General features: G+C 50.6%; 1 protein-coding gene across 1 annotated transcript in view; it reads right to left on the bottom strand.

The window, feature by feature from the left end:
* LOC142309906 (cobalamin binding intrinsic factor-like) overlaps positions 1 to 24,224 on the bottom strand; it is a 205,493-nt gene extending 181,269 nt beyond the window's left edge. The window contains 3 exon segments of the mRNA XM_075347368.1: positions 23,684 to 23,872; positions 23,957 to 24,031; positions 24,034 to 24,224. Of these exon segments, the coding sequence (XP_075203483.1) occupies positions 23,684 to 23,872; positions 23,957 to 24,031; positions 24,034 to 24,097 (328 nt within the window). The 5' untranslated portion in view covers positions 24,098 to 24,224.
* Positions 24,225 to 26,401: the final 2,177 nt, after the last annotated feature.

Raw genomic sequence — 26,401 nt, 5'->3', positions numbered from 1 at the left:
AACTCTTTGGCCCTGGCCCTGATGTGGGGGTCCCATATAGACCACAGGGCATCAGGTGTCCTCCCAAATGGCTTGCAGAGGCCCACACCTATGACTTGTCACCGCATTATTGATGGTCAGACGATGACTGGTGAGGTGTTTGGGTCATGGCAGCCATGAGGTCATCATTGAAGTTGCGTTTCCAAATAGGACGCTAGTTATGCCACTCATGACGTGTCACTCTGCTTTTGTCTCCAGGAGGTGCATTGTGGTTCACCCTGGTTTGGGGCGGACCCAGGTTATAAAAGGGGCTGGAGCCAACAAGGAGGTGCGCAGTCTTCTATTATGCTCCGAAAGAGCACACCTCCATGTGTTGAACCATTGCGGCTTTAGGCCAGAGGTAGGCAGGGATAGGGTGGTGGATGCAGGCCACCACCACAGTTGGTAACGCAGAACGGTTAAGACCAGCTCCTGTCCTAACAGTCCTGCTTGTGCAGCCCAGTGGCATTAACAGGCCTGCTGCTGCTGATGCGCCTGCTGTCCACAGGTGTGGCCCCTACGCACACGGTCAGCGTACTCAATGGCCCCTGTGTTGTTAACAGGGAGTTCCTGGGCTGGGTGGGCATGTGGACCCTGTGACGCTAACAGGGCTCACAGTCTCCAGATCCGAATGGCGTCTAACTCGGTTCAGGCTACTATTAGTTTCATAGCCACACAGCTCTGTATCCTCCACAAACCTTCAAGTTGCCAACCTCTCCTTTTCCAACTGGGAGCACGGTGGACACTGACTGCTGAAGGTGATATATACCTTTCTCTTTCTTTTCTTATTAATTTTTGTTATATAGCGGTCACAGATTATATACCACTTTATCCAAATCTGCCAGTCCCACTGTAACAGATGTTGTTTCTTCAGCAAATGTTACAGTTGTTTAACCACCAAATCCACGGACCAAAATTTTTTTCCCCTTTCCAACACACCTGTTCCCCTTTCAACAGCATCTGTCCTTTTTCAACTCATTTTGGGATATGACCAAAAGTGCAACTGTGCAGGGACACCGTACTCAACGCCATCTCAGCACAGCAGCCATCCCTCGGTCCCTCCGATGTGGACAAGTAAAAGACCATTTCCTCCTATCCATGACAAAGTGTTGAGATTCACTCTGTGCAGCACTGGTGTTTAGTGGAAAAGTAGATCTAAGATTGCGTACCACATTCTGCAGATACTCCTGTATACGTGCGTCTATTTCTATGGCAGGAATTAGTTCGCCAAATTTTGTCTTGTACCGGGGATCTAACAGTGTGGCCACCCAGTATTCAGGATTACTTCAAATTCATACAATCCGAGGGTCATGTAGGTAGTGCAGCAAGAAGGCGCTCATGTGTCTTGTGCATCCAGGAGGACCAAGTCCTTGGTGTGTTGGTGGCAGAGAGGTGAGAATCGTGCATCCTTCCTCTGCCCTCTACCCACAACCTCGCACAACCGAAATGTGAGCAAGCTCTCACTCATCTGCTGAGTCTTCCATGCCCATCGCCAGTTCGTCCTCCATTTCTTCATGGGCTCCTGCACTTTCATCAACACTTTTTGCTGATACTATGCGCCCTTGTTAATCCTCTCCCTCACCATGACTGCCGCATAGGTGCCGCTGACCATCTGGACCTCGTAGATCTTGTTATCCCTTCCGCATATGACTCCTCCTGTACTTCCTCCCCTTCCTCTTGTCCCAACACCTGACTCCGAATAATAATTACAGTGTGCTCCATCATGTAGATGACCAGAATTGTCACGCTGAGAATGACATTGCCAGTGCTAAACATCTTCGTCGACATTTCAAAACTGTGTAGCAGGGTGCATAGGTCCTTGATCTGACACCACTCCAGCAGCGTGATCTGCACCACCTCTGGATCAACTTATCCCAGGCTATATGTCTTACCGTATTTCAGCAGGGCTCTGCGGTGCTGCCACACACGCTGCAACATGTGCAGATTCCAATTCCTGCGTGTCGGAACATCGCATTTCCGGCGTTTAACTGCCAGACCCTAAGACTTCCGGAGTGATGAAAGTTGTTGAGCTGCTGTGTGCGCACGATGGAAGTGAGCACATAGCGAGCGTGCCCGCTGCACAAGGCCATGTAGGCCGTGATGGTGTTTTAAAAATTGCTGGAGAATTCGGATCAACACGTGAGCCATAAAAGGCACGTGTGTCACATTGCCCTGAGGATGGCCCGCAGCCGTTTTGCATCATTGCCGCACACGGCTGTTAAGTCACCAACGGAGTCCGCTCCGTCAATTTGTACTCCGGTCGCCAGGTGACAACGTGTTCCTTTCATGAATAGTGCTGATGATGGGAGAGTAGTCGATGCCAGCGGCGCAGGTGGACGCAGGTTATGCTCACCCACTGGGCTGCATTACCTTGACAGATGCAGAATCTCTGGCTGAATGTAGCTGGTGGGTATCTCACAGATGAAATACCATCATTCAGCTACAACCAATGGGAAGACACCACACCCTTTTTTATGCCCATCCTGTCTGCAGACCACTGCCAGACATAGCTATGAACCTCTGGTTAATTTTACCCCCAGTTCAGTTTTATGATTTTGTGTGCTTGTTACCTGACTACTTTTCCTGCTTGCTGTTTATGTACCTTGTTGGCCGATACGCATTTCACCTCTGCTTGTTTTCTGATTAAGTCCTGGCCGTCCCATTCTGTTCCTGTTCCTCAATTAATGTTTTGACCCTGCCTGACTACTATTCTCTGTAATAGCGGTGTGACTCACATTTCCCATACATTTCAAAGTAAAACTTTGACCGCCTGATGGCATTGAGCTCTGCTGCCAGCATAGTAAGGAGGTGTGTGGTAGTCCTTGTGCGCAGTTGCAAGGAAGGGTGGCCTGACCACACAGGGTTTGCGCAAAGGTAGAGGACCCACACGAGGTTGAAGAGGCAAGAAGCAGTGTATTAACTTCTACATACAGAACAAGGATTGAAACAACTCGTGGGGACGGCAAGACTTGTACAGCAGACCCTTCTCCATCTCTCACCATAGTTTGCCAGTGCCCAGTCAGTGACATGTAATGACCCTGTCTATGCTTACTGGTCCAAGTATCTGTGTTGAAATGCACCCTGTCGCACACAGATTTTCTCAAGGAAGTGGTGATGTTGTGTGCGACATGCCGGTGTAGCGCGGGCATGCTTTTCTTGGAGAAGCAGTGGTGATTGGGCATCTGGTACTGGGGCACAGCGACAGACATAAGGTCTGTAAAATCCTGTGTGTCCACTACGCGTAAAGGCAGCATTTCGGTAGCCAACAGCTTACAGAGGGATAGAGTCAACCACTTAGCTTTGTCATGGGTCGCAGTAAGTGGCCTTTTATTTGACCACATCTGAGGGACAGAGATCTGGCTGCTGTCTGTAGACGGTGTTGAGTAGGGTGTCCCTGGAAAAATGCAGGTTTGTGAGAAAAGTGCAGGCGGAGACATGATGTTGGCTTCATCTTGCCTTCAGATCTGTTCATCTTGTATCATTTTTAAAAAACACAGCAAGCAAGGGTTACTCCAAGCGGAGTCTCCCTTTTTTTCCAAAAATTGGGCCCCACACAGACACCTTATCAGTGGCAGCACTTGTGCCCTAGTTGCAAACAGGATGTTTTGATTTGCATCAAGCACATTCCAAATCCACAAGCATTTACTCTCCCCAGGATGACACAGGGGTAGTAAATTCCTTCTGGATCCATGACTTGTTCATTTTGATGAACGTCAGTCTGTCCACATTGTCACTGGACAGACGCGTGCGCTTATCTGTCAGCACACACCCAGCAGCACTGAAGACACGTTCAGAGACAACGCTGGCAGCTGGACACGACAAAATCTTCGAGGCGTAACTGGAGAGCTCTTGACATTTTTCTAGATTTGAAGCACAAAAGGAGCAAGGCTCCATTTGCAAAGTCATTGCATCGATGTTCATTTGGAGATACTCCTGTATCATCCTCTCCATCCGTTGACTATGTGTCAGACTTGTTGTCTCTGGTGGCCTTGCAAAGGAGGGTCTAAAAAAATTATGAAAAGATTCCATAAAATTGCTGTTACCAGCACCAGATACGGTCCTACTGGTACGGGTAGACTGTTGAAGATGACGAGGCCGTCCCATGTTTGTCAAGTTACAACTGGGAGAATCACTCCCTTCACCTGCACGGTTGTTTGGTGGAAAAGCCGAGCTAAGATCGAGTAACAGCTTCTGCTGATACTCCTGCATACGTGCGTCCCTTTCTATGGGTGGAATTATGTCACAAAATTTGGACTTGTCCCGGGGATCTAATAGTGTGGCAAGCCAGTAGTCATCATCACTTCTAATTTTGACAATACGAGGGTCATGTTGGAGGTAGTGCAACAAGAAGGCACTCATGTGTCTTGCGCAGCCATGCGCACCAAGTCCACGCTGTGTTTGTGGCATAGAGGTGCTAACCGTTCTTTCTTCCTCTGTCATCTCCCCCCAACCTCTTTCAACTGAAATTTGACCAAGGTCCCCCTCATCTGCTGAGTCTTCCATGTCCATGGACAGTTCGTCCTCCATATCTTCATGTCCTCCTGCACCTTCCTCAACATCTCACCTGCTACCATGCGCCCTTGTTGATCCCTGTCCCCCATGGTCCCATGCCTGCCGCGTTGGTGATGATGAACGTCTGGACCTTGGTGATGTTGTTGTGTCTTGCGCATATGAATCCTCCTGTAGTTCCTCCCCTTCCTGTTGTCCCACCCCCTGACTACGAATAGTGTTTAGCGTGTGCTCCAGCATGTAAATGACTGTAATCGTCATGCTGATAATGGCATTGTCAGCGCTAAACATATTCGTCGCCATGTCGAAACTGTGCAGAAGGGTGCATAGGTCCTTGATCTGAGATCACTCCATCAGGGTGATCTGCCCCACTTCTGCATCTCGTTGGCCCAGGCTATACATCATGACGTATTGCACCAGGGCTCGCCGGTGCTGCCACAGTCGCTGTAACATGTGGAGAGTTGAATTCCAGCGTGTCGCCACATCGCATTTCAGGCGATGAACCGGCAGGCCGAAAGACTTCTGGAGCGATGCAAGTCGCTCAGGTGCGGCGGTTGAACGGCGGAAGTGAGCACTGCAGACAGTTTCCGTGCCCTGGTCAGAAGGCCATCTAGGCCGGGATAGTGTGTTAAAAATTGCTGGACAACAAGGTTAAACACGTGAGCCATACAAGGCACGTGTGTCACCTTGCCCAGGCGAAGGGCCGCACCCAGGTTTGCAGCATTGTCGCACACGGCCTTACCAGGCTGCAGGTTGAGTGGAGACAACCATTTATCAAAATCAGTCTCCAGAGCTGCCCACAACTCAGTCGCTGTGTGACTCCTATTTCAAAGACATGTCAAGCTAAAGACCGCCTGATGCCGTTGCGCTCTGCTACCAGCATAGTAATGAGGGGTGCGTGATTCCTTCTGCGCAGTGAGAACGCTGGTGGCCTGACCAGGCAGGCTTGGGGCGGAGGTGGAGGACCCAGATGAGGTGGAGGATGCAGAAGCAGTGGCGGAACTTGGACAGACAGAGGATTGACACACAAGTCGTGGGGACGGCAAGACTTGTGCAGCAGACCCTTCACCATCTATCACCATAGTTACCCAGTGGCCAGTCAGCGACATGTAACGTCCCTGTCCATGCTTACTGGTCCAAGTATCGGTGGTGAAATGCACCCGTTCACACACAGAGTTTCTCAAGGAAGCGGTGATGTTGTGTGCGACATGCTGGTGTAGCGCGGGCACACCTTTCTTAGAGAAGTAGTGGCGACTAGGCATCTGGTACTGGGGCACAGCGACAGACATAAGGTCTCTAAAATCCTGTGTGTCCACTAGGCGGAAAGGCAGCATTTCTGTAGTCAACAGCTTACAGAGGGATAGAGTCAACCTCTTCGCTTTGTCATGGGTCGCAGGAAGTGGCCTTTTATTTGACCACATCTGAGGGACAGAGATCTGGCTGCTGTGTGTAGACGGTGTTGAGTCGGGTGTCCCTGGAAAAATGCAGCTTTGTGAGGAAAGTGCAGGCGGAGACATGATGTTGCCTTCATCCAAAGTTGGTGCTATCGATGTCTGAGAGAGCTGTACACACTCACTTGTTTCCCCTTCCAAACCAACTGACGACCTACCAAGCAAACTGCCTGTTGCGGTTACAGTGGTGGAAGTTGTGGGTGGAAAAACAGGTGTGACAGCTGTCCCCACAGTCCTAGAAGATGACGAGCGCGCGGATGCACTGGAAGGGGCAGGCGGTGGATGGTTCGCTCCGCTAGGCCGCATTGCAGCACGGTGAGCTTCCCATCGGGCCATATGATATTTATTCATGTGACGATTCATGGAAGAAGTTGTCAAACTGCTGAGGTTTTGACCTCTACTAAGAGAACCATGACAAATTTTACAGATCACATAATTTGGGCGATCTTTTTCTATGTCAAAAAAGGACCTGGCTAGGCAAGGCTTAGAGGCCATGCGACCTGTTGATCCACCCCGAATAATGCTCAGAGGCAGAGTGGTGGCTGAGGATGCAGTTGTAGACGTGCTACCAGTGCTCCGACTGTGTCCAGGAAGGCGCCAGGTTACTTCGACGTCGGTTGCATCCTCCTCCACCGCCTCTGTTGACCTCCTCGAGTGTCTGACTGTGGGTTGACAGTAGGTGTGATCTAGAACTTAATCATCAATTGTTGTGTTTGCACTCCCCTACCCCTCAGACCGAGTTTCTTCTTGCCCTGACCGAATATTTAAGTTGTCATCCCAATCGGGTATCTGCGTCTCATCTTCATCAGTATGTTCCTCATTGCCTATAACCACAGTTGTTGGAAAGGCAGCATTTTGGTAGCCAACAGTTTGCATATGATGAAAGTCAACCTCCAAGCCATTTCATGCCCTTCTAAAAGCATGTAAAACACAGCGAGGGGACTCCAACCACAGTCTCCCTCGTTGCCACTAACTGGGCCACACACACCCCACTTGACTGGCATCGGTTGAGCCCCCTTTTGAAAAAGAAAAAGATGCTTTGCATGAAGCACTCTCAAAAATACGCGTGCCTTTCCCGTCCCCTGGCTGACCCAGGGGAAGAAAAGTCCTCTGAGAGCCATGACTTGTTCATCTTGGTTCTTTTAGAGACACAGCGAGGGGACTCCAACCACAGTCTCCCTCGTTGCCACTAACTGGGCCACACACACCCCACTTGACTGGCATCGGTTGAGCCCCCTTTTGAAAAAGAAAAAGATGCTTTGCATGAAGCACTCTCAAAAATACGCGTGCCTTTCCCGTCCCCTGGCTGACCCAGGGGAAGAAAAGTCCTCTGAGAGCCATGACTTGTTCATCTTGGTTCTTTTAGAGACACAGCGAGGGGACTCCAACCACAGTCTCCCTCGTTGCCACTAACTGGGCCACACACACCCCACTTGACTGGCATCGGTTGACCCCCCCTTTTGACAAAGAAAAAGATGCTTTTCATGAAGCACTCTCAAAAATACGCGTGCCTTTCCCGTCCCCTGGCTGACCCAGGGGAAGAAAAGTCCTCTGAGAGCCATGACTTGTTCATCTTGGTTCTTTTAGAGACACAGCGAGGGGACTCCAACCACAGTCTCCCTCGTTGCCACTAACTGGGCCACACACACCCCACTTGACTGGCATCGGTTGAGCCCCCTTTTGAAAAAGAAAAAGATGCTTTGCATGAAGCACTCTCAAAAATACGCGTGCCTTTCCCGTCCCCTGGCTGACCCAGGGGAAGAAAAGTCCTCTGAGAGCCATGACTTGTTCATCTTGGTTCTTTTAGAGACACAGCGAGGGGACTCCAACCACAGTCTCCCTCGTTGCCACTAACTGGGCCACACACACCCCACTTGACTGGCATCGGTTGAGCCCCCTTTTGAAAAAGAAAAAGATGCTTTGCATGAAGCACTCTCAAAAATACGCGTGCCTTTCCCGTCCCCTGGCTGACCCAGGGGAAGAAAAGTCCTCTGAGAGCCATGACTTGTTCATCTTGGTTCTTTTAGAGACACAGCGAGGGGACTCCAACCACAGTCTCCCTCGTTGCCACTAACTGGGCCACACACACCCCACTTGACTGGCATCGGTTGAGCCCCCCTTTTGACAAAGAAAAAGATGCTTTGCATGAAGCACTCTCAAAAATACGCGTGCCTTTCCCGTCCCCTGGCTGACCCAGGGGAAGAAAAGTCCTCTGAGAGCCATGACTTGTTCATCTTGGTTCTTTTAGAGACACAGCGAGGGGACTCCAACCACAGTCTCCCTCGTTGCCACTAACTGGGCCACACACACCCCACTTGACTGGCATCGGTTGACCCCCCCTTTTGACAAAGAAAAAGATGCTTTTCATGAAGCACTCTCAAAAATACGCGTGCCTTTCCCGTCCCCTGGCTGACCCAGGGGAAGAAAAGTCCTCTGAGAGCCATGACTTGTTCATCTTGGTTCTTTTAGAGACACAGCGAGGGGACTCCAACCACAGTCTCCCTCGTTGCCACTAACTGGGCCACACACACCCCACTTGACTGGCATCGGTTGAGCCCCCTTTTGAAAAAGAAAAAGATGCTTTGCATGAAGCACTCTCAAAAATACGCGTGCCTTTCCCGTCCCCTGGCTGACCCAGGGGAAGAAAAGTCCTCTGAGAGCCATGACTTGTTCATCTTGGTTCTTTTAGAGACACAGCGAGGGGACTCCAACCACAGTCTCCCTCGTTGCCACTAACTGGGCCACACACACCCCACTTGACTGGCATCGGTTGACCCCCCCTTTTGACAAAGAAAAAGATGCTTTGCATGAAGCACTCTCAAAAATACGCGTGCCTTTCCCGTCCCCTGGCTGACCCAGGGGAAGAAAAGTCCTCTGAGAGCCATGACTTGTTCATCTTGGTTCTTTTAGAGACACAGCGAGGGGACTCCAACCACAGTCTCCCTCGTTGCCACTAACTGGGCCACACACACCCCACTTGACTGGCATCGGTTGACCCCCCCTTTTGACAAAGAAAAAGATGCTTTGCATGAAGCACTCTCAAAAATACGCGTGCCTTTCCCGTCCCCTGGCTGACCCAGGGGAAGAAAAGTCCTCTGAGAGCCATGACTTGTTCATCTTGGTTCTTTTAGAGACACAGCGAGGGGACTCCAACCACAGTCTCCCTCGTTGCCACTAACTGGGCCACACACACCCCACTTGACTGGCATCGGTTGAGCCCCCTTTTGAAAAAGAAAAAGATGCTTTGCATGAAGCACTCTCAAAAATACGCGTGCCTTTCCCGTCCCCTGGCTGACCCAGGGGAAGAAAAGTCCTCTGAGAGCCATGACTTGTTCATCTTGGTTCTTTTAGAGACACAGCGAGGGGACTCCAACCACAGTCTCCCTCGTTGCCACTAACTGGGCCACACACACCCCACTTGACTGGCATCGGTTGAGCCCCCCTTTTGACAAAGAAAAAGATGCTTTGCATGAAGCACTCTCAAAAATACGCGTGCCTTTCGCCTCCCCTGGCTGACCCAGGGGAAGAAAAGTCCTCTGAGAGCCAGGTCCACATTGTCAGTGGACAGACACGTGTGCTTATCTGCCAGCAGACCCCCAGCAGCACTGAAGACAGGTTCCGAGAGAACGCTGGCTGCAGGACACGACAAGATCCTCAAGGCGTACGTGGCGAGCTCAGGCAATTTATCCAGATTGGAAGCCTAAAATGAGCAGGGCTCAAGTTGCACAATAATGGAATCGATGTTTCTTTGCATATACTCATATATCTGTGTGTCTCCCTCTTTTTCCTTGTCCAGCTGTTTTGTTTTCACATGAGTATATGTCCTTGTCACTTTCCCATGTGTTTGTGTTATGTTGTGAGTTGTTTGTCACCTTTTGGACACCTTTCAGGGTGTTTTCTAGGTGTTTTACTGTGTTTGTGATTGCCTGCCATTGTTTCCTATGGGCTCGAGTTCGGTTCGTCGAACGTTCGACGAGCCGAACTCGAGCCAGACCCCCCGTTCGGCGAACCGCCTCGAGCCGAACCGGGACCGGTTCGCTCATCTCTAGTCACGACCGTATCCCCCATTCTACAAGTGGCGACTTGATCCTCAGAATGGCATTCCTCATGAGGTGATCTGTATGAAGATCCTCCAAATCAACCCAAGCAGCGACATAACCTTAAAGAGATACCGTAGAATATGCTTGACCTGCCTGGAACCAAGAACTCACTCTACCTCATATTCCCGATCCCCTTTCAAATCCACCTCAATTATGTCTTGAGGACCAGTGTCCCTTCAAATATTTTTAAAAATTAAGAATGGAAATAATTAACTGTCAAAGAATTTAGAATTTTAACAATTTTGTAGAGACCTACAAATTTAAGTGTAACTTTCCTAGACATGACCTTTAAGCTTAGATTCTTTGAGGAAAACTATACAAAATCCCCCAGCTTAATCCTAGTCCACATCTTGTAGTGATGTGCCCCATCCTGGTCCTCATCTTGTAGTAATGTCATCATTCTGTTCTTTATCTTGCAGTAATGTCTCCATACTAGTCCCTTTCTTGTAATAATGTTCCCCATCCTGATCCCTATCTCGCAGTAATGTCTTCATCCTAGTCTACATCTTGTAGTAATGTACCCCATCCTGGTCCCCATCTTGTAGTAATGTGCCCCATCCTGGTCATCACCTTGTAGTAATGTCTCTAATGGTTCTTATTCTATAATAATGTCCCAATCCTGATCCCCATCTCGTAGTAATTCCCAAATCTTATAATAATGTCCCCCATCCTAGACCAAATCGAGTGGTAGTGTCTCAATTCTGGTCCCCATATTGTGGTAATGTCCCATGTTGTAGTACTTTCACCATTCTGGCCTCTATATTGTGCTAATTTCCCAACTTAGTCCCCATCTTGTGGTAATGTACCCATCTTGGTCCCCATCTTGTGGCAATATCCACATCTTGGTCCACATATCGAACCAATCTCTCTATCCTGGTCCGCATGTTGTAGCAATGTCCCGATACTGTTCCACATACTGTAGCAATGTCTCTATCCTCTTCCAAATCTTATGGTAATGTCCCCCTCCTGGTTCACATACTGTAGTAATGTCCCCATCCTGGTTCCCATCTTCTGGCAATGTCCCCATCCTTGTCTTCACCTTGTAGTATTATTGCCATCCTGGTCCCCAATCTGCTTCCATCTTGTAGTAAAATTACCATCCTGGTCCCCATCTTGTAGTAATGACCTCCCTTCCTGGTCCCCATCTTGTGGTAATGTCCCCTATTGTACCACTTTTCAAATACCCATTACAAAAAAGATTCTTCTCACCTGTACTCACTCCCTCGGTGAACTGCGTCCTCTTCTCTTCTACAGCCTGAACGGCACATGGCAATGACACTATACGCCACCCGTGCCAACACAGCAATGTCAGCTGCTGACCTCAGATTGGTCAGTGGCTGGCAGTGGTACTAAGGTGAAGAGAACTGGTCTCTGTGCCACAATACATTTCAATTGAATGTGTGCCCAAGGACACAAATTTGATGAAAAAGAAACGCTGGAGCTGACGGCCCCCTAAACCGGGCCACTATCACGAAGGGATCTCTGATGACTGCGGACCATATGAATCACCCCCAGGGGCCACATGCTGTCGATAGGTCGCATGTTTTAGACTCCTGATCTAGGAGTTTCCCTATTAACATTTAGGTTTAGGCTGTGTGCACACATTGCATTTTTTACATGATTTTGATGCATTTTTTCAGTGCAGATTTGTCACAAAACTTGAAGGGTTTCCTGATGCCAGCAAAGTGAATGAGAATCCTGAAGTCTCATGCACATGTTGAAATTTAAATCTGCAGCATGTCAATTCTTTTTGCTGCAGAATTCGTCCAAAATAATGAATGGGTAAAATCTGAACCAGAAACACTGCGTTTTTCCTCTCAAAATCTTTCTAAAACCAAAATGGCTATAAGCCTCCAGCATTAGAAAAATCAAGCAAATATTTTGTCTATCACTTATAATAAAGAACATGGTGAATAAAATGATTTTATGTGAAAAATTAATGGTACTAAGATACTGGATTAATTATATGGGATAATCTGAATTTGGCCAATTTCACACATCTGACACTTATGGTCCTGTAGCATGGCGTGAGGCGGTAGTCTTGGGTGAGGACTGCGTCTTCTGCACAGCTATATGAAGATGGGAGTCCTGGCTTGGTGTGTGTATTACTACTGCTGACGCAATATGCATTGGCAGGTCGCATGGTATCGTTGACTCTAGGTGGTCAGAATCAAATATTAAACAGTTTATCAAGGAACACCACCTGTTCTTTAAAGGGAACCTGTCATCAGAAATTTAGCTTGAAACCTAAAAGTTTCCCCCTCTGCAGCTCGTGGGCTGCATTCCAGCAAGGTTTCTATACTTTTTGTGGCCCCTTTTAAACCAAATTAAATACTTTATAAACTTGTACTATTTGCTATGTATATTTTGTAAATCGTCCATGGGGGCGGGCTCTCTGCTGACTGTTGCTGTTCCTCCAGCAGATTTACGCCGCCCCCCAACGCTGAATTTCATATCTCAGGACACCGCCCCTGGGCGCCCGTGGTCCCGCGCATGCGCTGTGAGACTGTAGCGGGACTGTGCACTGTGTGCACGTGTGACCGCTGGTGACGTTTTGCGCAGGCACGAGGTTATGGGCGGCATTGTGATTGTCATCAGCATGTGTGGCGCCCTGGACTAGCCAGGGGCCACAGGTAACAACACACACACACCCCCACCCCCAGCAGGTCACAGCAGTCATCTCCAGTGAGACCTGATTTCCTCCCTCGGGTTCAGACAGACACACCAGGTGGGCAGAGTCAGGCAGATGGACATGCCCACCGAGGAGTCTAGCTGGTCTGAAGCAGGAAACAACAGAGACAAGTCCAGGCAGAGGAAGGGAGAGGAGGTGTGCAGAGTGGTAGAAGCAGACAGGGGCCTAGGTTGGAGCCTAGGAACCTCTTGTAGTCAGTCAGGCAGACGGTAGTGGCCGTCTGCAGGGGCCGGGAAGACAGTCCCGGTGGAACCGTAGGTAGCCGGGACAGGGTGGTGGCCCGTCCGGTACTGAACTGGGGAGCCAGCTGGAAACCGGAGCACAGGAGGAGCATATAAAGAAAGTGCAGGGAAGGACGCACACTATTAGCCTGGAGTCAGGGGAGAAACTACAGCAGCCGGCTGCGGGACCCGTCCATCCAGCCGTTTGTTTTACCAGAGACTCCGTATACGTTATTGGCTGAGTGAGTACCACCGTGCCGTCTGCCCCCGCGACCCTGCACCTCGCCAAACCCTGCCATCTACCTGGCAGTCAACATCACCGGGCCCCGGGACCACCAAAATTCCCCCTACCCACGGAGGGGAGAGAACCATCCCAGCTGCTCCCTGTCAACGCTCCCGGGATCCCCGTACAGAGCAGCGGTGGTGTCCCAACCTCACCACACACCGTGGGTGGCGTCACAAACCGACATCCCAAACCCCAAAAACTATTCCCATTTCACTCACGGGCGAGGAGCGCCGCTCGAGTCCCCGGATCCGGCCCACCGCTCGAGCCACCGAGCAGCAGTAGCAGCAGCGCCGGACCCGAGCGTGGTGAGCGCAGCGTCCCCTCCCCGCCCGCAACACAAGTGCCGCCCATAACCTTGTGACCGCACTTTCCCCTCTTCCTCCAGCGTTCTGCGCAAGCGCTTGCTGGCCAGATGACCCGATGTCACCTCTTTCCCATCTTGCCCTGCAGCAGGGTAAGATGGGAAGGAGGTGACGTCGGGTTATTTGGTCGGCAAGTGCTTGCGCAGAACGCTGGAGGCAGTGGGGGAAAGCGCGTCCACAAGATTATTGGCGGGCACTTGTGATGCAATCACAGCGCCGCCCATAATCTCGTGCTTGTGACACACGTCACCAGTGATCCTGGCATGGGCGGCACCTCGGGCGCAGTGGGCGGCGTCCTGATGGATGAAATGGAGCGTGGGGGGACGGCGTCAATGTGCTGGAGGAACAGCAACGGTCAGCAGAGAGTCCGCCCCCATGGACGATTTACAAAATTTGCATAGCAAAAGGTACAAGTTTATAAAGTATATAATTTGGTTTAAAAGGGGCCACAAAAAGTACAGAAACCTTGCTAGAATGCAGCCCATGAGCTGCAGAGGGGGAAACTTTTAGGTTTCAAGCTAAATTTCTGATGACAGGTTCCCTTTAAAAACATAGTTTTACACAACAGTGGGTTGACAACAACTATGTATGTGAGATAGCGGGCACATGTCTTCTCATACATTTCCTTATCACAGAGCATCTCAATGGACATCTTCCTCATTTCCTCCACTTCACTTGTCCCAACTTCCAGTAGTCTCTATCTTAGCACCACAGTACAGTCCATCAAAGTCATATTCTCCCTTCTGCGGTTCCATTTCTTCTCCCTCTAAGGCCTGTTTCACACGTCAGTGAAAAACACAGACGTTTTTCACTGGCATGTAAAAAATGCAAATGTCTCTCCGTGTGCCGTGATTCACGGCACATGTAGGTTGTCCATGTGCAATCCGTGATACATGCTCCGTTATCCGTGATTGCACATGGAGATAATCTCACCTGTCCTGGCTCCTACTTTCAGTGGTGCTTAACTCTTCAGCTCTGCTGCTGTTACTTCCGGGTCGGCTGCGCCTACATACATAAATATGCATGAGAATAATGAGCTGGCTCTGAAGCAGCAGCCGGCAGAGGCCGGAGAGAGCGTCGCTGTAGAAGCTGAATTAAAAATGCTTTTTATTTTCAATGTCCATGTTTTTCTGGTACGTGTTTCACGGACCACACCATAGTGTGGTCAGTGGGACATCAGTGATGCCAGAAAAAAATGAACATGTCTCCGTTTGGCGCACATGGACATGCGTGTACATCACATGGAGACACGGTCAGTGAAAAATCACTGATGTGTGCGCAGACCCATTGAATTTAATGGGTCTGCGTATGTCTGTGATTCTGGTACGTATAAAAACTAGCACATACGTACCAGAATCACTGACGTGTGAAAGAGGTCTTAAAGGGATATTGCCAAAATGTCCAAACTTAGCTGGAAGTTCTCTGACGTTTGAGGCACTCACTTAATTTCATGTCCTGCACCGTCCTGTACCAGGACCCATCTCATTCTGTCACTTTTAAGCCTGCTTTACATGGTACGATCGATTGTGCGATTTCACAATCGATCGTACCCGCCCCCGTCCTTTCTGCGTCACGGGCAAATCGCTGCCCGTGTCGCACAAAGTCAGTAACCCCCGTCACACATACTTACCTCTCGTGCGACCTCGCTGTGGGCGGCGAACGTCCACTTCCTGAAGTGGGAGGGACGTTCGGCGTCACAGCGACGTCACACGGCCGCCGGCCAATAGAAGCGGAGGGGCGGAGATGAGCAGGATGTAAACATCCCGCCCACCTCCTTCCTTCCACATAGAGCCGGCGGCGGCCGCGGGAGGCAGGTGAGCTAGTCATCGTTCCCGTGGTGTCACACGGAGCGGCGTGTGCTACCACGGAAACGATGGTCAACCAAATTAAACGATATTATGGAACCTAATGAGCAGTACCCGACTCACGATTTGTGAGCGATACTGCGTCGCTAGGAGGTGTCACACAGGCCGGCATCGCCAGCGATGCCGGATGTGCGTCACAAAAACCGTGACCCCGACGATCTATCGCACGATAGATTGTCTGGTGTAAAGCAGCCTTTAGTCTTCTGGTAAGTCCTTTGACCTGGCTCCAAAAGATGCCTCTGTAACGTGGTCACTCACTCGGTTCCTCGTTATTCAGGATCTTGCTATCCCTTGCTCTGGTCTCTTCTCTCCTCAGGAACACCCTTGTCATGCGGCTTGCCACTAACCAGACCGAGTGCTCAGCCTGTGAGAGAGAGACCTTATCTTCCCACAGGAAGCTGTCCTCCTTCTCTGCACTAGCCCCTCACACTACGGGCTAGTCCCAACTGTTAACTGTTTCTTACCCTCCTCAATGCCTGTTGTTGGGCAAAACATAGCTTCATTACAGTACAGTGCATCACATTAAACACACAATCCTCACATAACCATTAACATGGCACATTACTAACGTTAAAACTACGCTCAGATGACATCATGGACTGACAGAATGAAGAAGATTAGGAAAATTATTTTTTGTTCTCTACCTCCGAGAAAAATAGGTCCAACTCTGATCAGAGTCTGATTAGCTTAATCAGACCGTTTTTTTTGGAGGGAGAAAATAAAGTCATATGACCCTAGCCTAATAACGATCTCTTACTTATACATCTTTGATATGGGGCACACCTGAAAATGTTTTATCAGCTCTCCGTAAAGGGGACATGATCTTGTGTGGAGTTGAAGTTTCTTTGGTTTTTTACAATATACGATTTGTTGGATGACATTTTCAGAGAGAAAGGTCAGAATCTAATCACAACCATCCACCAAATCAATTATTACAGGAAAAAAATGGGAAATAATACAAATAGAAAAATAATTTCAACTGTGTAAAATATGAACATTGAAAGGGTTAAAGGTATTTCAAGGAATTAATTTGCATATGTGCAATCCTACCTTTCGCAATTATGTACAGCACTAAGGAATTTCTACATTCTTTCTACACTTCCTAATACTTTACTGCATGATTAGGATGAACTGGATTACCTTTAAGTGGATCAGTCATCTGCACAGGGTGCAGCTTAATACATATATGTGCCGCCCCCGTACCAGCAGTCGGGCTGCTTGGATCCGGATCCTCGGTGTCTCGAGGGGTCTCTGGACCCGGGGGTCGTGTGGCCACTGAAATGAAGGGGGTATTTACAGGGGATTGTGTTAGAGTTTGTGACGCCACCAGTGGTATGTGGTAATTTGGAGTACCACCGCTGTAGTTGGGGAGTACCCGGGGGCGATGGAGTGGGCAGCCAGGTGTTAGAACCCTCCACCGGTAGAGGGGATGCCCCAGAACTTGGTGATGGTGAGGGGGAGTGTCGTTGGGTGCGAAGGGGTCACTTGGGTACTCACTCAGTCCATTAAGCTGACACCGACTACTGGATAAACCAAAGTTCTGTATACCATTGCCGCTGAGGGGAGCTAGTTTGGGTCCCGTCCCCAATGGTGCTGCCTGGTGATGCGTGGCCTGCCTCCTGGCACTAAGTTTACTTCTCTGCTGGTCCCGGTAGTATGGAACTTGCCGGGTACCGCTCCCCACTATGGCTAAGTGTGGGAGCTAGCTCTCAGGGTTCACGCTTGGGATTTTTTGGACTGTTTGTGTGAAAAGCCCTATCCCCCTCGTTGCGCTAGTACCCCGATTTTGGAGCGGCTGGAGAACGGATCTTGAAGGCTCCGTTCTCGTCGGGTAAATTGTCAGGTTGCCTGAAGCTACTCTCTGACCTAGGGTCCACGTACCCAGTCGTGCCCTGGTCCTAGCCCGTTGATGGTGCAAGACAGCCGGCTGTCCTCCTCAACAGTTCCGTGCCTCTTGCCATGATCCCCTGTGACAGGGGGTCCAGCTTCTCTAGGCCCAGACCACTGTCTGCCACTTAGATAACTTCCTAGGAGCCCTGCTCCTGACCTACTATCTCCTTCACTTCCTAACTACAACTCCCCTACTCCTGACACTACTGCCCTCCCCTAACCAACTCCCCAAGTGGGCAACCCTATTCCACTCAAGCCGTCCACTGGTGTGTTTGGTGAGAGTGGTACAGAGTGTACCTAGGATTTTGATTAGCTGATGTAGGCAACACCATATAGTTGGGGACCCATAACCAAGAAGGAGGCGGATATTGCACAGGAGGGTAGATTGTGCAATACCCTGTGATGACCTGATAGGCCAGGGGCGTCACATATACAGATCTCAGTCCCTTCAACTAGTAGAACAGACTATTGTCTCCGAAAGGTTGTCCCCTGCTGTGAAATTAAAGGGGTATTCCCACCCCCAATATCCTATCCTTTCCCAATAAGTAGTAGTTATTGTAATAATAATATTAGCCAATTAGAAAAGTAGTATAGTTCTTCTGATATAGCTACAGTATGTCTCTTACTTCATGTGCAGGTTATTGCAGCTTTGGTTTCCATGATTATGTCCGCTCATAAGGTGACAGTTAGTTGATCATGGTCATAACCATGGATAGCTAAACTACTGCAATGCCTTGCACATAAGGTAAGAGACATAACTAATCAGGAGAACTATACTACATTTCTAATTGGAGGTATTTGATAATATTAATATTATTATTATTACTACACCTACTACATATTGGGATAGGATTTTGGAGATGGATATAACCCTTTAATGACTTCTCTATATGATAGATCATCAATATCAGAACGATAATTGTGCAACACTCAGCACCTCCACCGATCAGTTATCATAGCCTCCAGCAGTGTAAGGAGCATACACCATTTTGAACTGATAGGAGCTGATCAGCAGTACTCGGGAATGGCCATTAGATGGTTTACAGAGATGTGGTACATCAGGGCGCTGCCGGAGGTTACAACAGCTGATCAGTGGAGGTGCCAGCTGTTGGCCCCCATGAATCTGGTCCACTTTAATCCACAGTACAACCTGCAGCAGCACACGTTGCACTTAACACGATCTATAATATGCTTCTGTGGCGCCCTGGACAAGCCAGGGGCCATAGAGCACAACATCCAACACACCCCACACTCCCAGCAGGCACACCGAAGTCAGACACAAAACCCTTGTTGCCTTCCTCCAGGGGCTGATGTTCACACCAGGGGGTGGGCCAGGCAGTTGGTCCCGCCCACCGAGGAGTTCACAGTCCTGGAGGCAGGAAAACCAGACAGTTTAGTTTTGGAGGTGAAAGTGAGCAGACGGAAGTGGTAGTTGAGCAGCCTGAAGTTGGTCCGGGTGTGTGGTCCGGACGGATCAGCAAGGTTGGCAGACGGTGGTGACCGTCTGCAGGAGTGGCCTTCCGGAGTCTACCGTAAGGACCGTGGACGGGCGGTGGCCCGGCGGTACCGGACTGGTACGCAAAGAGAAGTCAGCACCATCTGGCAGGGGCTTACGGACCCCGGCAAGGCTAGGAGTCGCCGTGAATTTGCCGAATTCGTTAGTGAAGGTAACCTCCTGGGTTTCCAAACAGCCAAGTCCCGATAGAAGGCAACAGTCCAACCAAGTGAGAGAGACACCGCCACCGCCACTGCAACCGTTTCTCAGGGCCAGCGCCTGCGGGCAAAAGGGGCTCCTCCGGCCCATATCCAAGCCGGGGAGCGGGTTACCGGTGGGAACCCATTGGAACCATCTACTGTATCTAGGTGCAGGGAAAGGCAGTCACCACCAACCTGCCGGGAGCAAACAACACCGCAGCCGTCTGTGGGACCCGTCCATCCAGCCATGTGTTTTACCGAGAACTGTGTCCTCATCATTGGCTGAGTGAGTACCACCGTGCCGTGCGGCACAGCGCTGCCCCCGCGACCCTGCACCTCACCAGGCCCCGTAACCCGCCTGCCATCCATCCCTACCCCATCACCGGGCCCCGGGACAACTAACCCCCTACCCACGGAGGGGAGAAATAACAACCAAGCTGCTCCATGTCATCGCTCCCGGGATCCCAGTCTAGAGCAGCGGTGGTGTCACCAATATCACCACAACCGTGGGTGGTGTCACGGACAAAAATCAAAATCCCCTTTTCACTCACGGGCGAGGAGCGCCGCTCGAGTCCCCGGGATCCGGCCCACCGCTCGAGCCACCACTGAGCAGCAGCAGCTGGACCCGAGCAGTGGGAGAGCGCAGAGTCCCCTCCTCCGCCCGCGACAACTTGGCGTCACGAACAAGATCTTACCGCTCTGCCGTCTGGCAGAGGTGCGCCTTGTAACCGCCGGAGGTGTCCGGCTGAAAATTTGGAGAAGCCGCCATTTTGGGCGCGAAAAGTTCCCGCTCGAGCGTCTTCCCCGAGCAGGGAAGGCGCGAAGCGAAGCCCCGCCCCCAATGAACGGAAGTGGTAGAAAGAACCAAGGGGGGGCGGGTGAAGGTCTGTCTGATGTAGACCGCGGCTATAAAGGCAGGGACGCCAGGACCCTGCGGCCATCTTGTTCCTGGGAGAGGCCGCCAGCAATATGTATATGCCGTCCCGTAGCACCGTAGCCCCCGCGCCTGGAACCGCGGCGTGGGTGGAGATCCGGACCGCGCAGCTCCAACAACGGCTACAGATCAAAATGCAGCTCCTCTTGGAGGAGTGGGAGACTGACATCACGGAGGTCATAGCGACCATGCGGAGACGCGAGGAGGAAGTTGCGGAAGGGAGGGCGAGTGACCCACGCCCCGGTACCCCTAGTGGGTCGGTCATCGTGGCTGCGGGACCCGGTCTAAACCCCCTCGCCCTGCTGCCTCCCTCGCCACCCATCCCGGCTGCCGTGACCCCGCCACTAGGCCCGATACCACCGCAACCGGTAGCGATTCCCAGCATGTCCGCCCAGGCGGACCGACCTGTAGCCGGAGCCCGTAGCCGACCGGAGGTGCTACCATGGAAAGCCCCGAAGCCTGAACCAGAGGCAACCCCCGAGAGATTCCCCGAGCCGGAGCCGACAGACCGCTCCGTGCCGAAGGCCCAGCGGAGGAAAGCCCCTGTGCCCATCCCCCACACCTCGGCTGAGGTTGCGCCGGGTTGCCGCTGCAAGGTGGCGTCCAAGGCCAAGTCACCACGGGACGTTACGCCCAGATCACCAGCAGTGGGCAGTGTCCAAAAGGTCTCGCGGGGCCCGACCCGTGTGCCGGAGCTCGCAGCAGCGCCGTACTGGGATAGGGAGCCGGTACCGTTGGGCCCAGAAATCGAGGAAAGGGAAAGGAAGAAGGCGGAGTTGGTGGCCCATGCAATCCGGGAGAAAGAGAGCCTCCGCCAAGCGACCTTCTGTGTCCGGGGCCCCCTGTATGAAGGGCAGGTGAGGCGGTTTGATGTCCGCCGGGGCTATGGCTTCATATACGAACCAGTCCTGGAGGCCGAAGTATTCATAGCCCGGCGGGATGTTAATGCCCACCTGCCGGAGGAGCACCCAGGCCGTAACCTGATGCCGGGCGACCTGGTGCAGTACACCCGACACTGTGGGGAGAGGGGGTGGTTTGCGCTGGATGCGAAGTTAAGGGGCAGCCAGGAGGCCCGTGTGTGCACCGCGCTCCCTCCCCAAAGTGACGCCGAGGACTCCGAGTAAGGGCAGCGGAATGCCGTTGTCTCCGTCCCCGTTGGGACTACGAACATTGTGTGTTAAAAGAAATGCAGTTTGAAAAGTTTGAAAGTTTTGCACAAATGATAAGTGAATGATACCGTGAAAAAGTCACCTGATTGTCAACTTTGATTTGGAACCGGTCGTTGCCGGCAACTGGTCCCCGTTGGGACCCCCTTCACCATTTTACATAAGGAACTCCTTATGAACAGGCCCGAGAACTAGCAGGGCAACCACAAACTTGTGGCCTGCAAATAATGTTTTTTGTGGCTTTCACCGCAACCGCCTCCGGAGAGGCAGATTGGAGGAAGGGTCCGCAGTGGAGCAGGCAGGGGCCCAGCCACCACCGGAAACGGTGGCAATCCTCTGGGGGTTTCAGGGGTTTCCCATGGACGTGGGTCCCCTGAAAAGGACAGAACACGCTCGGGCACCTTGTGCTGGACTGGGGTCAAGGGGAGCTGCCTGTTGCTTAGGGGCAGCATCAGGGCCAGGTTGCTTGGGTGGGAGAGAGCGGAAGCCGTAACCGTAACGTTTAAGTAAGAGTACCTCCCGATGTGGGAAGAAGTTATTATAATTGTAATGTGTTACCGTTTTACCTTTTCTATTTTTCAGTTGTGAAAATAAAACCGGTGATGGACGGGCAGCCCGCGGACGGTCTGCATTTAACTAAGGGGGAATGTGGCGCCCTGGACAAGCCAGGGGCCACACAGCACAACATCCAACACACCCCACACTCCCAGCAGGCACACCGAAGTCAGACACAAAACCCTTGTTGCCTTCCTCCAGGGGCTGATGTTCACACCAGGGGGTGGGCCAGGCGGTTGGTCCCGCCCACCGAGGAGTTCACAGTCCTGGAGGCGGGAAAACCAGACAGTTTAGTTTTGGAGGTGAAAGTGAGCAGAAGGAAGTGGTAGTTGAGCAGCCTGAAGTTGGTCCGGGTGTGTGGCCCGGACGGATCAGCAAGGTTGGCAGACGGTGGTGACCGTCTGCAGGAGTGGCCTATCGGAGTCTACCGTAACGACCGTGGACGGGCGGTGGCACGGCGGTACCGGACCGGTACGCAAAGAGAAGTCAGCACCATCTGGCAGGGGCTTACGGACCCCGGCAAGGCTAGGAGTCGCCGTGAATTTGCCGAATTCGTTAGTGAAGGGAACCTCCTGGGTTTCCAAACAGCCAAGTCCCGACAGAAGGCAACAGTCCAACCAAGTGAGAGAGACACCGCCACCGCCAAGGCAACCGTTTCTCAGGGCTAGCGCCTGCGGGCCAAAGGGCTCCTCCGGCCCATATCCAAGCTGGGGAGCGGGTTACCGGTGGGAACCCATTGGAACCATCTACCGTATCTAGGTGCAGGGAAAGGCAGTCACCACCAACCTGCCGGGAGCAAACAACACCGCAGCCGTCTGTGGGACCCGTCCATCCAGCTGTGTGTTTTACCGAGAACTGTGTCCTCATCATTGGCTGAGTGAGTACCACCGTGCCGTGCGGCACAGCTCTGCCCCCGTGACCCTGCACCTCGCCAGGCCCCGTAACCCGCCTGCCATCCATCCCTACCCCATCACCGGGCCCCGGGACAACTAACCCCCTACCCACAGAGGGGAGAAATAACAACTAAGCTGCTCCCTGTCATCGCTCCCGAGATCCCCGTCTAGAGCAGCGGTGGTGTCACCAATATCACCACAACCGTGGGTGGCGTCACGGACAATAATCAAAATTCCCTTTTCACTCACGGGCGAGGAGCGCCGCTCGAGTCCCCGGGATCCGGCCCACCGCTCGAGCCACCACCGAGCAGCAGCCGCCGCAGCAGCAGCCGGACCCAAGCAGTGGGAGAGCGCAGCGTCCCCTCCTCCGCCCGCGACACTTCCATCTAGATGTGTGATTTCCATACACTTTTACTATTCTAAAAGGACACAATACACACAACTATAGTAATATATGTAAGAAACATAATTGTAGCATATGTAAATATTAAAAGGTATAAAAAATTTAAATAAAAAACAAAATGCTTTTTATTTCTATTTCTGCTATTACGAAAATATGTTTTTTATGATATGTGAAAATGTTCAATAAAGTTGAAATATAATTTAAAAAAGTAACAATAAGTTTTCAGCTTATTATTTATTCCATTTTATTATTAATTTGTATTTTAAATTATCATTAAATTTGGGTGTCTTGCATATCCAGTAAGATATACAGGATAAAACTAGTGAAATCATTAACTAATAATTAAGGATATACAAATTATTACAATTATTATTATTATTATTATTATTATTTTTTAATATTAACTCTTTTCTATTCTTATTCTATTTCTTTTTAATTAAGGACAGACATATTTTAGATTAAAGTAGTAAAATATTTCTTCATCAGTACTGAAGTACTCTCTATATAATATATTTTCTTACATTATGCACTATTTAAGTAACCATTTTAATTTCTTAATATAATTTCTTGATAAAACACATTCCTTCCATTCAAGCTTATATCTCAGGCATTCATTGTCTTGCACTATTAGAAATGGACTCACTGTTATTAATCTTCTGAACCGCATCTTCCTTTAGTAGATTGACCAGCAGTTCCTGAGCAAAGGAGTCCTGGATCTTTCCTAACCTCATTGCCAAAAGAACACTGGGGTCAGGGGGTACACATGGCCCAACACTTCGTGCCAAGGTGACTGCCAAGCTGGTGACAGCGGACTTCTGTGTGTCAGCGACATCTATGGAAAGATCAGAAGACCTGTTAGATGGTCCTGTAATGTGGTCAGTTATGGTCCAATGGCTCCATATTGTGTTATACTTACAGCAGACACCATTAGCCCAGCTGGAATGGATGAGGCTGATAAGCCCAGCACACAAGAGGATGACTTGCTTCATACCGTAGTGATACAGGAATGACACAATGCTTCTTCCTCCTCTTTATAGGAATCGGATTGGGCAATCATCCATGCGTTGTGTGTTTACATTCAATCTCCTCATTTGGCACAGCACATTGGCTGCAGTTACATATCAATATATCAAGGGATTTACACTGTGCGCGGCACAGCTTTGCTCTTCCTGGTGCCAGGGAGTTGTGTAATTCCATCACAAAAAGGTAACGCAGAAAAACATTACATGTCGGGAAATCCTCTGACCTTATACAAAATCACAATAAAAAGATGAAGATCTCCACCGATAATGAGCATGTTCTCCAATTTGGGAAATCAGCCAAAGCCACGTCATTACGAGCCATACCAGTGAAACTCACTATAAGGACAAGAGTATTGAGTTACACCTCTTAATCCTTAAATTCAGGTTGTTCAACAAGTCCCAATGCAACAGGTAATTAAGATATAGCCTCTTAGCCATCCAACCTGCCTTTCCAAACATTTGTGAAAGAATGGGAAGTTCTAAAGAGCTCAGTGAATTCATTCATGGTACTACAATAGGACACTGCCTGCAATGTCTTCCATTGTCAGTGGCAGCAGACCACACAACCACTGTGAGACCAGTGAGTGGGGAACCTGGAGCCTAATAGCACCCCCCACCTCTCACCCACGTGTTTTCATTTTGTATGTTGACTGAGTTATACTTTTTATTGGTATATAATTTTGTATTAACATTTTTTTCATCAGAGTGAACAAATACCAGCAATATGCACAAGTATAGTATTTGGTGATTTTAATATCTCAGTATTTGTAAGCCAAAATCAGTAATGGAACAATGAGAGGAAAAACATAACAGAAGCACGTCTTCACTTCTGCTTTGTTTTTTTTTACCAACTCCTGGTTTTGGATTACAAATACTGAGATAAAAAAACCCTCACCAAATACTCAAGGTGTGGATGTGGGGCCCCGAGGTGCGGTGTCGGTGCCGCTGTGCATTACCTTCAGGGACTCCACGCGGCTGGATCTTGTCACAGGTAGGAAATCCTCTATTTTGATTGTCGTGACGCCACTCTCAGAATTGCGGTCAGTGGAGACCGCCACTGCAGGTTAGGGGTGCCTGGGGCCGATGGTGGGTGCAGTCAGTTGTAATAGCCTCCTGAGAGTGAGGCATGCCCCAGGGCCCCGTGTAGATGTGTGGAACTACAAGTCGCAGAATGACTCACACGCACAAGCAGAATGTCTTTCAAGGGTTTTACTCACTGAGGGTGGCAGGGTGAGTAACCCGGGCGTAGCTGGGATGAACCAGGCTGGAACCAGGTGTCCTTCAGGCTGACTGATGAGGGTGGCTACCGACTCGCCTTCCTTAGCCCTTTGTGTTTTGGGGTAACCCCTGCTTGAAGCCCTGCTGGGGTCGCCCAGGGAAGTTGCTGGTGCCTCTCTCCCCTTCCTTTTGGCCCGTTTGCTTGTAGCCTGGACCAGGTCACTCCGGCTGCTTGCCTCCTGTGAGCTATGGGCCCTCACTTTGCTACGTGGCTGCGGACTCTGTGGTGTTGTCTTGGGGGTGTAAAGTGCCCCCTCATGCAGGTTTGGCAAAGGACAGGTGAATCTATCCCTGCACTGGGACCTGTTACCCGGTTGGGCCTGGTAACTCCCTGACAGTCTCCTTACTCCCCACTCCGTTGCTCTCTCTTTAGCCGTGGGTGGATTTCGGGCAGCACTACCAGGTGACCGTTCTCCCCCGTCGGTAGCCACTGCGCGTACGTTGTCAGAATTGTGTCGAGCTCCAGGGTCGGCTTCTGCTCTCCCTGAACTTCACTACCCAACTCCTCTCGGCTCACTCCTCACTCCTGTTCCTGCCTACGTCACCTAGCAACCAGGCTCTCTACCACACCCCTTGAGTGGAGATGGAGGCCTCGCCCCCTCCTGGGATCCCCAGGGGTCCTCCCAAAGGTACATGTGTGAGACCTGATCACTATGCGCCTGTGTAGTCACACCTCGGTCAGCCTTCTGGATTACTTGTTTTGTACTGTCCCCAGCATGGGTGCAGTACTCAGTGGTGCCTGACCAGGTCAGGGGCGCCACATTCCCCCTTAGTTATCACCAGCACATCCTCGGGCTGCAAGACAACATTTTAAAATGCATAAAACATTAAAACATTGTAAAACATTTTAAAACCACCAGGTACCATACATCACCACCCTCCACCCACAAGTCCGTTAACCCACCCAAAACCCTCTCAGGAGGCAGGTCACCGGTTTCTTTTGGTAACCAGGTCTGGGCCATCTGCTTCCCCAGACCTTTCCTCCAATCTTCCTCTCCCGTTGGCCGCGCCTTCAGCCACTTCTGGCAGGATGTGGAGGCGGCTTTCATGGTCTGGTGGTT

This window comes from Anomaloglossus baeobatrachus, chromosome 5, assembly GCF_048569485.1.
Source record: "Anomaloglossus baeobatrachus isolate aAnoBae1 chromosome 5, aAnoBae1.hap1, whole genome shotgun sequence".
NCBI lineage: Eukaryota > Metazoa > Chordata > Amphibia > Anura > Aromobatidae > Anomaloglossus > Anomaloglossus baeobatrachus.
Note: the sequence above shows the minus strand (reverse complement) of the source record. Positions and strands in the feature narration are given on the sequence as shown.